General features: G+C 40.2%; 1 protein-coding gene across 1 annotated transcript in view; it reads right to left on the bottom strand.

Moving 5' to 3' along the window:
- Nucleotides 1-16,458, bottom strand: part of PCSK2 (proprotein convertase subtilisin/kexin type 2) — a 97,703-nt gene that overhangs the window by 65,714 nt on the left and 15,531 nt on the right. Inside the window, exon 2 of the mRNA XM_068186335.1 lies at nucleotides 13,187-13,291. Within this exon, the coding sequence (XP_068042436.1) occupies nucleotides 13,187-13,291 (105 nt within the window). The remainder of the gene's footprint in view (nucleotides 1-13,186; nucleotides 13,292-16,458) is intronic.

Genomic DNA, 16,458 nt, shown 5'->3' with positions numbered 1-16,458 from the left:
TTCATCCTTAGGGATAACAACCCAAACCCAATCATTTATATCCCCTTTTCCAAGTTTTTCATTGGCTAGCTTTCAGGAACAAGAAAAAAAAATACTAGTTGTATCTTATCTTCTCAAGTTAAGTGGTGGGCTTTTCAGTTTGCAGTGAATTATAGACCAAAAGTCAAGTGCTTTCTCCTTTGAGGGACTGCACCACTCAGCTTGCATCATCTCCTCCAAACAGGAAAGTCTGCTCTGACTGAATGAAATCTCAGCCTCCTTAGATGTTTTCAGAAAAGGCAGTGAGCTGAGCTCCCCTGCATTTGTTTGTGAGAAGCTCTAGTCCCTCACAGTGGCACTGCTGCCTCTAAGTTTGTTCTTAGCCATCCAGAACCAATGAAGAAGACAAGTGAAGTAAGCAGCGAGCTACCCAGGAGAAGGCTGGCTGGAGCAGTCCTGGCTGATCATCAGATGCTTCTTTTGGAGGTTGTCTTCTAGTAGCTATTCTTCCTTGAAACATGCATGAAACATACTTTTCACATTCTAGAAACTGGACTCAGACCAACAGAAGTCTGGGATTAGGATGTTCACTTGGAAAGAATAATGGAACTGAAGAAAACAGGCAAAAATGACCATGAAGCAAAATCTGGAAAGTTCCAAACAGAAACTCTGAAACAAAATGAAACTTTTTTTTTTTTTTTGCTAAATAAAATAATTTGGTGCTAGAAAATATTTTTTAATAAAGTATTTCAAATATGATAATTATGATAATGTAGATTCTACTTCCTTGTGAGTCATTATCAACAATATGAGTTGAAGTCTTAAAGATATTTTTTCTTTGGGAAAACAGTAATTATAGTTAGTTGACTGTCCAATGGAAAAATTTTCATAGGTTTTTCTTATAACATGCCCTGCACAAGTTGGGGAAGGGCCCTTGAAAATTATGATATATGTACATGGTTAGAGCTGGAAAGAGGGAAATAAGTTTAACATGGATATTTCCCTTCCTGTTTTCAGAAAATAAACAGTCCAATAGCAATCAAGGAAATTATTCCAAGAAAAGCTCATGTTCCAAAAGAAGTATAACATATTCCAATGAATGTTTTCCCAGGAGAGCATTCTAGTTGATAAGTGAAAATAAAGCAAGCACTGCATAATTATATTAGTATATCCTGGCCTAAGATATCCAGCATTTTTGTCCAAATTCTGCCAGTCATACTTGCTGGCCCAAGGGAACAGGTCCAGGGGATAAATGAAGGTTTTACAACACAAGTTCAGCTTGTTTTGAGTTGGAAACAAAGAGCAGCTAAAATGGGGCTTACAAGGTTTATAGAAGGTATCTCATTTTTTTTAAGTCACTGCTGTCACTGACTACACTGTGGTTTTTCCAAAGCATGAAGTAGCTACAGCCAACAGCTCCTCAAACTCCTTGTTTTGCTGGGAGAAAATGTCTCCAGACATAATAGCCCTGACTTTGGTGGAACCACAGGGAGGACAAAAGCAATCCAAAAGCTCTGCAGTGCAAGGCTGGCTGAGCGCCAGGGAAAGCCAAACACAGATGATGAGCTCTGCACTGAGTTTATCATATTTGCTGGATGATAAAGCCAAGTTAGATAGGAACAAATGTAATCAATCCCTCAGCCTCAGACTCCAAGACAAAACACAGGGCATCTCCTCTCTCCAGTGGCTTATCAGGTTCTTGATAGGGACACATCTAATGTATCTGTGCCTCCTCCAAAGAAAAGGAATAGGGGTGTGAAGAGCTGGCAAGGAAGAAGAGAACCAGGTATTAATGCTGACCATAACACTGCAGTGTTACATAACCTAGAGCCTGGCAGTAATCAGCTCAGTGACATCGCTGTGAGACCAGGAGCATAATAATAATTAGATCTGGCAATTCTGCTTCTCCTGTGAAGACTTCATGTCTGCAAAGCTCATGGATCCCTTACCGTATATTCCTTTGTATGGAAGTATAATGTTCAGAATCAAGTAAGATAAAGACCATGAAGACAGATGATTTACATTGATGACATATTAAATCTGTACCCATAATAAGGGTGTATTTCTTTTCAGCACTCAGAGAGTAGGCAGCTTGCAGTGTAAAACACAAAGCTGTATTTTCACAGAAATGTGGTCATTCAGATATCACTCCTTATAAGCAAAATTGTAATATTTAACAGAGTTCATTTATAATGGTATGGAATTGATACTTCACAAATAATTAGGGAAAATATGTACCAAAGGGATGTTTAATATTTCTTAGTGTTTCCATGGTGTTTTGTTCTACCCAGGCATGTTCTCTCCCTCAGTATGGAAGTTCCCAAGGCCAAGAAGCATTTATTCAACTTCACCAACCCATAACATACATATTAGCATTTAAATTATTATTGGCTATTTTGAGCTCTTAGAGGCTGAAAAAGCAGTAGTCCAATGCAGCATTAAATAACTACTGCAGCAAACTACTCAGAAATAATTTAGATCTAAACCTTTCATTTATTTCCATTGTACCTCCAAATACTGCAATCAACTTTCAGTGACCTTTGTAAAACCCCTTTTTGTATTCATGGAGTATGTCATGCATAGAACAGTAAAGCAGGCTAGATAGCATGAGTGGATGCACTACATAATACATTTATTGTGTGATACAGTAGCATATGCCATTAAAGAGATTCTTTTAACTTAAGTCTCTTAGGAGAAAGGGGGTGGAGTTTTCCAAGTCACAGCCCTGTGACACAAGCCCTGGTACACCGTGCTTAGATACACCCCAGAAAACTACACCAAAAAATATTCCAGTCTTATGTTGTTATTGATATAACTGCACACCCTCAGCTGCACCATCTTTTATTTACTGCCAATGCCATATACATTAAATGGTTCTGGTCATATAAGTGTACACACAAGAAACCCCATCAACTGTTTTAACATTTGATTTTAACATTGATTTTCTGACATCAATAAAGAAAAGAAATAAACTTACAATTTTGCTTCATTCTAAACCTATCATCTCACAGTCTGGGTACCATATACTATCAGATACAATATTTTACTAATTCTATAATCTTCCCAAGTTGTATGTTAAACAATATAATGAAAATCTTTTGAAAGGCAGATTTCCAGCCTCTGTATTTTGCTTTAGGCTTAGAGATTTGCCCAAAAGAAAACAGAGCCCAAAATGTTTGGTTGCATTGTTCCTGAGGAAGATTTCTTAGCATGCAATTTACTTGTACAGGAGAAAAGGAAGTAGAGCTGAACAGACACACTTCCTAAACTGGAAGTGAAGCCAGCCTTGAAGACAGAGTTGCACATGGCAGTCTGAATTCTGTCACAGCTCTAATGTTGGTTACTTGGTAATTTTTGAACCCCCACATATTTTGCACCCATCAAGCACCAACAGTATGCCTATGGATTCCTGGATCCAGTGAATACTGAGATACTCACAATCTTCAGTGACTGCTAGCTCAGCATATCAATGCACTGCATTCCTTTTTCAAAACCAAACCAAACTTGTCCTAAACCAAAGCAAAATTCTGCATCACAGTGGGTCCCATGTTAATGCAAAGCCACTGGCTCACTCTGTCCATTCTTCTCTACATCCTACTAAAAAGACCCTAAACCATACAGCCTCACCTCTGCCACTGCTTGCATTGTAATATTTAACAGACTTCTCTGAAGACCCTAGGCTGGAAATTGCACAGACAAATAACAAAAGCAATGCCTGCTCTACGAAACAGAGACTCTGCATCAGGCAGGAAACAAGAGGGAAACAGGAAAAGGCAGAGGGAGACAGGGGAGTGACGCTGCAGTCAGGAGAAAAGACATCAACAATAAAGCAGAAACTTAACTAATGCAAATTCAGCAATTTACAGGCAGCAGAACAGAGGCTGAATGTGGCCAGCTATCACAACAAGTTTTTGTAAAAGTATTGAACTTCCTCATGGCTAGAAGTGGTTTTGAGAAATAAAGCTCATTCTATTGCCTCACACAAATTATCCTGTTCAGCAATACGAAAATAATGCAACACATGACACGAAGCAGCTTCAAGGGGTCACCTGAATCATCCCAGAGCCACAGAGAGAAATTAGCCACATCCAGCTCAGCCATGGTCACTAACTAACCTTGTCTTAAAACCACCAACCATGCAGACTCCTCAGATCCTGGTGGCACCAGGACTACAGTACATCACTGCTTTTATTTTTGGAAAATTCTACATTAATCTGCACAGTGCTGCCTTTGCCCATCAGTCTATTACCCTACATTACATTCATTTATATTTTTTTCTGATAGAAACACTTCTAGCTTACCCTGTAACCTCAGTGATACAGTATTTTCATAAAAGATACTCTATGTTTGAGTTTGATGTCATTTTGATAGTCTGTTATTTTATTGTGTGCAGATAATGGTGCTTTTTCACATAACATAGATATAAAAGATTTTCAACATTCTTTAATATTGATGTTGATCAATTGGGTTTTTTTCTCTGTCTTTCTAGTTACAAATAGAAATAATAGATCAGTTAAGATTAGCTTTTACATTGTGCTGGACATAATTTTCTCCAGCAGCAAACTGTTTGAAATATTCCATACTCAATGGTATTGTGATATTTTACTTTAGAATTGCAATGCACATCACAAATACAATATACACATGCAGTCCAAAGACGAGCCAGTGATGCCACACAAAATCTGAGGAATTTAAACTTAGAAACTGCAAAATTCTTCAGCACCTGCTCAACACCCTCACATTGCAGTGAAGAGGACTTCCCTGTCATTCAAAGTGACAGCTTAAGTATCTGAGTAACTCTCGGCCTCATCTTTTTTTATTACCAGAGAGTCCTTTTTCTGAAGACAGAAACTCATCATATAATAATTGTGATATCTGAATTAGGTGCTTTACAGCTGGAATCCTCACTGGTCAACTACACAACACAGAGCTGGACAGGGCTTTCCATGAGCAGTTAAATCCAGCAACCCTCACTGGGCAGGAAGAGAGTCTACAAAGGCCAGGGACAACAAAAATAGATTTCAGATTCAGTTTTCAACAGGCAATCCGAGGGAGTTCAGCAATCACTGTCTGCAGTGACAACAACCATGCTATGTATGTAGTACAGTCACAAACCAAACTTGATGCCTCAGTGAATTTCTGATACATTTCTTTTGACATTATCACAGAAACAATTTAATGACCTAAAGACTAGCTAATCCCCTGCATTCTGGAGGCAGAGGAGTATCCCCTTACTGATATAAGCATTGCAAGAAAGGCAGAGTAGTGGGAAAACCTTTTTCCTCACTTAACAGACACTTAAATCTCCTCTTTGCAGCCCTGATGATTTCTTGTTTACACCATATTTCGTGCAATTACTTATCTGTGCCTTGCTGCCTTATGACCCTTTCTCTTTCCATGTCTGAAGTGCAGGTTGAATTCTACCTTCCCAGAAACTGACTCTGAGCTTTTTTTTTTTTTTAACACTGTGCTGTCATCTCTGCTGCTTCTTTCTTCTTGTGTTCTCAGATTATATACCTGTATATTTCAATAATCACCCACTAACATCTGAAAAGGGTCCAAATATCATAAAAGAAAAATGCCCATTTAAGCATTAAATTTTCTCAGCAATAAGACATACACAAGATCAACTACCAGATGATATACAGGTGACTCAAGTTCCCTCAAAAAATTGTCTTTTTTTCTTACAATGCTGGCCAGCTGGCTTCATTGTGAATTAGAAACACACAATCTTCAAAAACAGCCCTGAGCTGTGTGGGAAAGCAAAATAAATATAGTGCAAGATGGTCTCAACCTGAAAAAGGTAATGGTAGCATAAGAGGCCTCCCTCTGTGAACTGGTACAAATTCTTGGAAACCCTTCCTCAAACACACTGGATAAAGCATAACACAGCTTACAGCAGAAATGATAACCCAGGGATCCATTCATGGAAGTCACTGCCTGTTTTCTGCACAACATGCTTCATTTCATCAGGATGGCTGAGACAAAACTTTCTTCAGTACTTGTGTGCAGTGCAGCTTCAATGAACAGTGTGTAGGTTTGAGGGTGGTTTGGGAGGTTTTCAGCATTGGAAAGAAGACATTTCCTCCCATGAGTTTTTCTTGGCTGTTCAATATTTATAACAGATACTTAAGCAGAGCTTTTACTACCTAACATTCCATGTCATATCAAAAAGATAACAATGATGCAGGTGTAATGCTGCCCTGTAGTCTCATAAAATTATGGCAGCTCCAAACTTCTCCTGAACATAATCCTATCAGAATGCCAGCCCCACGACAACAGATATCACAGCAAAATGCTAAATAGATTTTACTGGGAAGTCTGTCAACCTCTACCATCTGCAGCATGTATTTACATAAAAGAGACAAAAACAGGAAGGGCTTTTTGTCCTGCCATTCTCCCATCTCTCTGTCCTAACACACACACACACCTCCCTGCAGGGCAGAGAACTGGAGGATGAACCTGAAGCCTCCATCTAAGATTTGAGAGGGCATGGCAAGTCTTGGGCATTACATTAATTTATATCGTGTTTAGCTCCACAGAAGTTGAAAGTTTTGCATGAATCTGGGATCACTGCTGTGGTGAAGTGCACAAAAACAGAAACAGTTTTCTTCCCTCTATCCAGAGTGTCAACAGCAGGATTACAACAGGGAACTGGTCAAGTGATGGCCCTTTCTTCTCCTGGTGCCCTTTTGCTTTCAGGAGCAAAGCAGCTTTCTTCTCACATGGAGGAAGCATCTTGGGATACCTCCCAAGCTTTTACTTTTTTTCTTTTTTTTTTTTTTACCAGGGAATCAAACTAGTCAGGAATCTGAGAAATCCAGATGTGGGGCACAGAGCAGGAGGAAAAAAAGGCCAAGAATTGCCATTTAAAAAAAAAAATTGTTAATTGCTCTTATTGCTTTGATCCAGGGACAGAATGTTATTTGCCTCCAGTAACAGAAGGCTTGAGAAACAAGTTACATCTCCACAGCAAACACAAAGGTCTGAGCAAAGGAAAGCTCCAATGGCTCCTAGTCCTTGTGTCCCCAGATCACTGCATTCCACACTGGCTGGAGAACTACAGACAACTGAGGAAAACTGGGTTTTTCCTGATCTTATCAGGAAGATTTTAATTTCTGAAAAGGGGAAGATCTGTGCTGACACCTAAGAGAGTAAGACAAAAGGCTCCACCCTTAGCCCAGCTCAAACCTGCCACTAATGTGCTGGAAAAGGCCCTGATGATTGACTTACACTGCGCTGCCATTGCTAAGGGCTGCTGTGCTGCTTCTTCCCAAGCTGCCATGCATCCTTCTTTCTCCCTGTCAAAGAGGAGCCATGGATGAAATATTAAGCTCTGGCTTAATATCAATCCCTGCCTGGGTGGGGCAGAGGGCACTTCTGCATTCACAGGTTGCAAGGCTCCAATCACAAATAAGCCAGTCACATTAAGGGGGCATGTAAAGGATCTCAGGCGAGGAAGGAGATGAAAGATTCTGATTTATTCAATTAAAAGCTTAAATCCTCTGCATTTACAACCCCCTTCTTCTCCTTGTCCCATGAGACAAGCAGTTTGGGAGTACTGCTAACCATGGGCACCTGGTTAACTACTCCTGGAAGAAGCTCTGCATCCACCCTCCTCAGATTCCTGGATCAGCACATCCAAGTCTCCCTTTCTAATCCTTTTCTGAAATGTAACAGCTGCCATCACTGGGATGTTTCTTTCCAAAGAAATCATCATCTAAGTGCCAAATTCACTCTCAGAGAAAGGTTTTCATTTAACCTTTCCTCCCTCCATACATACCTATTTATTCTCTCAACAGCAACACAGATCCACTAGCACAGAGATATCAGTAATGGGACTCAGCCCTTCTCTGTATATTATAGCTTCTTTCCTGAGCAGGATTAATCTTGGCAGCTGTCTGACAAAAGACTGTGTGGGAGGAAAATGGTTTGTCTAAAACTTGGAAAAAACCAAAATAATCTACAAGAGAAAGAACTATGTTTCAATCCTTCTCCTTCAGTGGAAGACTATTTACAAACAGAAAGTAACCACCAACAGCAAAAAATACAGAAGTATTGATCAAAAAGGTAACAAAATTACCATGGATTTTTTCTTTCCTTTTATTTATGTGACCACATTTAAAAATGTTTACATAATAATACAGCTGAGACAAAAGCTGTATTTATAATATAGGAGACCAGAAGGTAAGTCAGCTTTGAAAATAACATTGAAACTGTATTGGGTTTGAATGGCCTGGTTTTGGTAGCAGTGGGGCTGCAGGGGTGGCTTCTGTGAGAAGCCACTAGAAGCTTCCACCTTGGCTGGCAGAGACAAGCCCTGGCAGCTCCAAAGACAGACTTGCCACTGGCAAGCCTGGGACAATCAGAAATGGTGGCAATGCACTTAAGAAGAAAGAAAAAGAAAGTTATTGTGCAGTTGTAATTGCCAGAGAAGAGTGGGGTGAGAGCATGTGGGAGGAACGACTCTGCAAACACCAAGGTCAGTGGAGAAGGCAGGAGGTGCCCCAGGCACTGGGGCTGGGATTCATCGGCAGCCTGTGGTGAGACCATGGTGAGGCAGCTGTGCCCTGCAGCCCATGGAGATCCATGGGGATGCAGAGATCCACCTGCAGCCCACGCAGGAGCTGTGGATGCCTGAGAAGGGGCTGTGACCCTGTGGGAGGCCCATGGAGAGAGGAGCCCACGCTAGAGCAGCCTGTCCTTCCAGGACTGCACCCCATGCAAGAGTGACCCCACGCTGCAGCGGTCTGGGGAGGACTCTTCCCATGGGACGGACTCAGGCTGGAGTTTGTGGAGAACTGTCTCCTGTGGGAGGGCCCCCACAGTGACGTGGGGAAACAACTCCTCCCTGAGCAACCAAAGAAAGCACAGGTGAGGAACTGACCACAACCCCATTGCCTGTCTCCTTGCACTGCTGGAATAGGAGGTGGAGCAGGGAAGGAGGGAGGGGTGGGAGGGAAGGTGTTCTTAAGGGCTCATTTTACTTTTCATAATCCCACTCTGATTTGGTTAGTGTGATAAATTCAATTCATATCTCTACCTACAGCCTGTATTGCTGTAATTGATGTTTGATGAGTGATCTCTCCCAGTCCATATCTCAACACATGAACCCTCCTTTGTTATATTTTCCATTCCCTGTCCATCTGGGAAGGGGAGTGACAGAGTGAATTACCACACACCTGGCATCCAGCCAGCATTGACCCACTGCAAAGCAAATCCCATGTTTGGTTTTTTTTTTTTTTCCTTTAGCTGTGGTGGAGCAGGAGAGGGCTCCATTTCCCATCCTGCCTCTTCTGTTCTAACAAACAGGGCAATATGAAGTATCTCTGTATTTCTGACTCACCTTTCCAGGGCAATCACACTAATAAACATACCACTGGCCCTCACTATTAAAAACAAAGTTTGCTCTTACAGAAGCTGTATTTCCCCTTACTCACAGGGAAGTCTCTCTAGAGGTCCCCTTGCTCTGAGGCTGTGTTGTGACCCGCACTTAGGAAGCTACAGATTTTGATGTCGGTGTGGATCCTTGTTTCCAGTCTCTTCGGCGAGCACGTGCTCCTCCATGTCCCACTCAGCTCATGGACTCCTCCACACCCAGTTCACTCAGCCTTCTCACTGACTCTGGGCTTTTGTTCCAGCCTGTCCCACATATTCTCTCTTCACACTCACACTGATGCCTGGTCCCATACTACTCTGGCTCCTCACAGCTTTATTCCACCCAGGGCCCTTATCCTTGCTGTCACCTCCACCCAGCTGTCTGCACCCATGGGTCAGGGCAAGGGCTACCTTCCTATCTGCAGCTCCAAGGAAAAGTACAGCAGCCCTTTAAATGAAGTCTTCCAAGGACAAAAAAAGCCTATCGGCTGACCTTTTGGTCTGAGATATTTCTGCTAAAGAAATAAACAGATAAAGGCACACGAAAATGCAATTTCACACAGAGATGTTACTGCTATGTCTTAGCTCATTTAGAATACCAGCTTAAAGATGTAAAAATTGTAAAGGGAATCCCCTCCCTGCAATTCATTTGGCACCAAAGGTATATAAGCTAAAATAACGAAATAGAAGTGCACCTGGAAACCACAGAAATTTGCAACTGATGCAAAAGAGTCAAAGCAAATGTCTCCTGGAAGGTTCTCCATACCTCAGATAATGCAATTTAAATAACAAAACAGCCTCCATTTAAAGCAGTTCAGTTCACTATGGAATTTGCCCCCTTGACAATAAGGATCCCTGACAGGACAGTACTGACAGCAAAAGCCACATACACCTGCACTTTTTTCTTGAACAGTTCAATAGGACAACACTACGTGTACCTTCATCCACTGCCCGGACTGCTCCAGGCTTCAGCAATATGAATCTATTAAATAATGTTAAAACCATTGTATTTGAGATGGTTCTTCAAAACAAAGACTAATTCTTACTGGATTTCTAGAAATGTAATAACATTCCATTCCCATCCCCTTGACTGCAGTGATGTTTATCACATAACTGCTGTAATGTTTTTAGCATAGCTCCAAAGTATTTTGGTTCAAACATACAGTAAATTTTACACAACAAAGCATTTTTGAGCATTTTAAAAGACATGCAGATCATGGAAATGATGCAGTGACCTGTTTGCATAGTGCTGTGACATCTACCTTAGACTCCTGAAAAGCTGACATGGATCCTCAAGGGACTCTCTCGATTAAAAAAACATTAATTAATTGAGTGAACATCTGTGCTGTTTTTCAGCTGGTAACTAAAATCAGCTGGGCATTGTAACATCCTTAAAAGTGAAAAGTATACAGATTAAGTACAACCCACTTTCTCACATTTGGGTAGGGCCAAGCAACTTTGTGCAGCAGCATTTACCATAATAGTTCCTGAGAGATTTTTATAGCCTTGTGGTGGAAGTTTTCTTCCTGGCTAGCCTGAAAACAGGAACATTTTATTCTTGGCTTCACACATTAACATATTAACCATGACAGTGCTGACATTTGTTGCTAAGTAAAATTGATCGTAAATGGTCTAGAAAGCTGGCATTACATTTAGAAATTACTTTTAGAGTTTGAAATGAAGTACTGTCAACACAACTCATGTTTATACACAAATTTGACAGGAATTTTTATGGCTTCACATAGAAAAGAAACTTCACATAGAAAAGAAGAAAGGAAATAAGACTAATTATTTTAATTGGTCTCAAACTGTATTACATAAAGCAACTAACCTACATAGTATCATAAGAGCTCAAGGACTATTCAACAGGACAGGCTAGATGAGAAAATGTCATGTTACACATGGAAATGAAACATTGCTTCATCCCCCTTCCATTTTCCAGTGCAAACCACGAGGTCAGAATTCACCCAGGCTCATCCTTTTCCTCACATGGGAGATATTCTCAGTTATTTAAACATTGCTTTATTCCCTGAAATCAAAGGAGGGAGCCACTGGTGTGCAGTAGCATGATGAGGTGGAGATTATCAGGAAAAATGAGATTTCACTGCATGTGACAGAAGCCAGCTGGGAGTATAGGAACTGCAAGTATCAGATGACTACAAAAGGGACCATCTCTGAACGAGAAGGTAGATTCACTTAAGCTGTTCTTAATAGCAGTGCAGACACTTAGTGTAGAGATATCAGTGCAAGAGCCAGCCTGGAATTAGTACAGGAGTGCTCAAACATGTAATATTAGGCTGCAGTGAGAATTGGTGGTTTCATACAAATACCACAGGTATTTGTAAAATTTTCAGAGACTTACAGAAATATTTCTTTCCAAAGAGCATATGGAATGACTCTGCACAGTGACTGTACCTAGCCATTACTTTTCAATGTTCTGACTTAACTGTGTGCTTTTTCTCTTAAATTTTATCATGCATTTTCTCATAAGTGACTTTACAAGATTGGGTGGTTCAGAGACAGGAAACATCTCAGGACATTTGCTTTAGTATCCACTAATTGTAGTATTTCCCCAGTGATTTACTCTCTGATCCCTGCTCAGTAAACAAAACAATGGAAGCCTGTAGATTTCTGTTCAAGGCAGGTTGGACATGTCTCTGCCCTGTAACCCCTCACCTGCATCTGGTTTCTCTTTAGAGAAGGGGACAGGAAGAGGTACCCTAGAGCACCCAACTATCAGCATCTTAGGACAGAGCACTGGGGCAGGCAGCACCTGGAACCTCTGTGGTTCCCTCACATGGCTCTCAACTACAGAAGTGACCAGCCATGGGCATCCTAGTTGGACCTGGGCCTGGAATCACTTGACATTTCTGCAGAAGGAGGAAAATTAAGCTGAGAATTCATCAGGCCTTGCTCTTGCTCTTGTGTCACAACAGCAATTATGATCTTATTTAACCTATTTTCCTCTTCTTCCTACTCAAGTGTTTCATTGACATAGGTGTTCCAATAACACAAATCTGGCAATCACGTTCTGTCTGGAATAAAATTGTTTCCCCCTCCTCACAGTGCAGTGAATTGAAATCTTAATGAAGGATTAAAAAATAATCTATTTGCTGTCATGATATCACTCCTTAGGCTGACCTGCTTTCTTTGGGCAGTAAATATACTTTTTGTGCTACCTGGTCCAACTTCAGCCCAGTATTAAACTGGAGCAAAAACTCTGCATACAAGTTAAAAGAATTTGTCAGCTCATAGCTTTCCACAAAAGGGGCCTTTTTCTCCTGATTGAGAGGCTTATGCTTCTGAAAACTGAGCACACCATTTGTAGACTGCAATCAAGAGCCTCTAAAAGAACTACTCAAGTTTGACAGCTTACACTCCCCTAGTAACTGGTGTTTATACTATTCTGTGAGAAGAAAGGAATCTCTGGTGATTGCTGAGAAAGTGCCACTATTCATACCACAGGGTATTCAGAGCTCAGTAGCCCATGGGTAGCAGGATTCATGGAGGGGACAACCAGGAGATGCACCTCAGATGGCTTCTCTCCACATTACAGAGTGCAAAGAGATGTCCTGGAGACTACGGCATCACTGAGTCTTACTGGAGAGAGGACACGACTCAGAGCATGTATGACTACTTCTAACAGTGAAATAAAAATAAGAGCTGAGGCTATTTGGGAAGTGTGTGCATACAAAAGCCACCAAGCTTGAAACAGGCATTGGGGGAAAAAAAACCCATAATCATAGCCACAGGTTTGATCATCACCCTGAGCTCATAAAAAATGGTCTGTGTCACAAAGAAAACATGCACAAAATGATGGAACACTTACCCTGGAGTCCTTTTCCAGACGAAGCTTGTGTTGAAGGCTGCGTCTTCTCCTGGCTTTAGCAAGACCATTGTGATAAAAAAAGTATCCAGATTCTAAAAAAGGGAGCTGAGGAAGAAGAGAGGAAAAAAAAAAAAAACATCATGGAGCTATTGGCTGTTAATAAGGATGACAAGAAAAGTTTTACCTGTGAAGTGATTTAGGAATCTACAAGAAGACTTGTGAAGAGTTATACCAAAGAGCCCAAATCATTCTTGAGAATGCCACTGCTAATTTATTTTTGAGAAGGGCACCCAGCAGCATTAAAGTTGTTTGCTACAGGTTTACAGTGCATAACTTCACTTGGATGCACTTGGTACTCTTTCCACCTTTCCACCTTACATTTAAAGTCAACAGTGCCAATATTTCTGACAGGCACCCCAAATCACAAGAGGAAGCATTGCCTGTTTCCTGAAAAAGCCAGAATAAAAGAACAAAATTAATTGCAAAAGATTTGAAACTCCAGAGATCATCCCATAAATGCTTTGCTGAGCTGTTAAAATATACCCAAACAGACACCATAAAATGGAAGGCAAAAAGCAAAGAGATTTCCACTTTCAGAAAAACACGATATTTGGAGTTCCTTCTGAGCACCCCAAAATGGAACATACAAAGCTTATTAAGAAAACAGACAGCTCAGTGTTCAGGTGGGAACAGTTTTCTGCACCTTTAATGTCCAAGACATTTAAGGAGCAAGCAAACACCTCTGGAGGATTTCCCCTTATTAAATGCATTTCTCTCCTCAGGACTGGCAGAGAGCAACTGGAAGGCTGGTATACATTTAGCTTTTAGAAGACTAAAAGACATAGTGTTAGGAGAGCATCATCCCACTTCCAGCACTTGATTAGGAAGCTCCACTTGAATCTCAAATGATCAGTTCTTTCCCCATTTGAACTTAATAGGGACATTTCAGTTGAACATTTAAATCTAAGCAAGTAACTGCACATTTTTAAACTAAGCTAGTCCTTGTCAAAGTTTTAAAAAATGGTTGGGAAGTTACACATTAATACTATGAACACTTCAGCTTCAAAGGTCTGACTACCCTGCATGTAAAATACCTTTTTAAAAGAGATATTCTAGAACAGCTATGACAGCCTGTTCCTCTCCTTTTTATTCTCTATACTTCATGATAACATAAACATCTTAGCAGGAGTTCAAAGTTCTTTATTGAAATACCAAGGCTGAGGCTAGATAGAAAAAATGTTGAGAAAACCTGGGCTGAATACAGGTAGCAGCATCATGAATAAAATAAAACAGATTCTGTTCTTTTATACACATATATACAGTGCATAAATATAAATTACCTTCTATGAAATTACCTCCTGTTTCAGTCAATCTGTCACTATATCTGGTACACTTCCACAAACATAATTTACTATACATAGAAAGCAGTGTGGAAACAGAAGATAGTGACTTCTGAAAGTTTAAAATCTGATAATTTAAAAAATGAGTATGCAAGTTAGGGTTTTCTTTTTCTTCAAAGTACTTCTTTATGTTAATTGAAACATTTACTATCAACGAAATGCAAGCATTTAGTTTTCATGTTAAAATTCCATTCTGTATGACATATAAACGTGAAGTAACTTAAAAAACCCAAAGCATTCTGTTCTGATAAAAAGACCTCTTTTAAAGTGTTTATAAAGGTTAAGGAGATTTCATCAAAATCATTATGGTTCCCTGGAGCTGATCTGCATGGCTGACTGGAAAGCTTTTCTGGGCGAATAATCAGAATATTTAGCTTCAGCTCCATACACCTGTGAAAAATACAACAGCTAAGGTAGAAGGAGCAAGACTATGAAAGCTCAGAGTAAAGGCCAACAAAGTCCCCTGCACTTTGTATATATCCTCAGAGTCAGAGCTCTGAAAATTCAAATTCTGTCTGGGTTTAGGTAAAAAAAGCAAATTTACATTTCATCTTGTATCTGACATCTTTACCAAGTGGGTGATCAGGTATTTACATAATCCAGAGTTTGGTAATAGATCTAGTTCTCCAGGAAAAGGCCTTTCCCCCACAATGAATATATTATTCTACGACTCAAAAACATGCAGAGGAAAAAAAATAAATAGGTAGATTAGTTACAGCTTGAAATCCATCCTGGTGTGATATCCATTACCATCCTTTGCTGTCTGTGGCCCAATTAGCCTTCTAACTCTCTCCATGAAATCAAGCTACTTTTCTTCCTTTTATTTCAGTATCAACCATTAAAATCAAATCCAGTCAAATATTGATCTTAATGTTCTTCCATTAAGCATTAGTGTAAGCAATTTTGAAGATATCTGGAAATATGTAAAAGATATTTGCTGTTTATTTCCATATAAGGTTAGTTTCTAATACCTCTTAGCATGAAGCAATATTGCATATAGTAACCTTTTAAAGCTGGTGTATTCAAGTTTGACCATAAGCCATTACAATTAGTACAACAGTGACCAGATTTATGGACAAAGTCATAAGATTGACTAAAATTATTCCACTCATTCCACAGTTGTCCCAGTAATCTTTGAGGAACTCGGATATTTTACTGTTCACATGGTTTTTCACACCAGATCAATTAAACCCAGAGGGGGACACCTAGGAAGGCAGCTCAGTGAGGCAAGATTATGTGATCCAGCACTGTGGATTGTGAATAATTAATAGCAGAAACCAAGTAATTCTCAGGAAGAATCTAAACCATGCAGTAAATCCTTGAAATCAATGAACATGCATTTGGGAGAAATCAGACACCATGGAAAGGGCCTAAAATGTCAAGCTTTGAAGAGGATTTTGCACTGAGATCTGTGAATACCACAAGAAATGACTGAAACTCCCAATTGTGAGGGACTTCTGCTACCAGGCCAGTAACTTCTTGGCCACAACCAAATGGAGGACACAGGTAGCTCACAGGAGGATTTACATTCCCACTATCAGCTACTCCAGGAAGTGTCTTTTGATGTGGAGCTACAGCAAAAGAGCAAAGAATGAAGTGAAATGAAAACAGATCTCTTGTACATAAAGACTCCGAAGTGTCATCAGCAGTATCTGCTCTGTAATGTTGTAGCTGTAAAGCTGGAATTGTTATGGAGTAAAATTCCTCTTCTGGCAGCAGCAGGCTCAGCATGTACCATGGAACAATAATGCACTCAGCCTGGTGGCTCAGGTTCTTTTTGTAAGACAAAAGAAAAGCTTCCTGCCCTCAAAAGAAATTAGCAATTAAGATAACTAATTACTGGAAAGCACTTTAACATTCAAGTGAGGAGGA

This window comes from Anomalospiza imberbis, chromosome 3 (genome assembly GCF_031753505.1).
Source record: "Anomalospiza imberbis isolate Cuckoo-Finch-1a 21T00152 chromosome 3, ASM3175350v1, whole genome shotgun sequence".
In the NCBI taxonomy this organism is placed as follows: Eukaryota; Metazoa; Chordata; class Aves; order Passeriformes; family Viduidae; genus Anomalospiza; species Anomalospiza imberbis.
The sequence above is the reverse complement of the archived record's forward strand: the minus strand, read 5'-3'. Positions and strand labels throughout refer to the sequence as shown.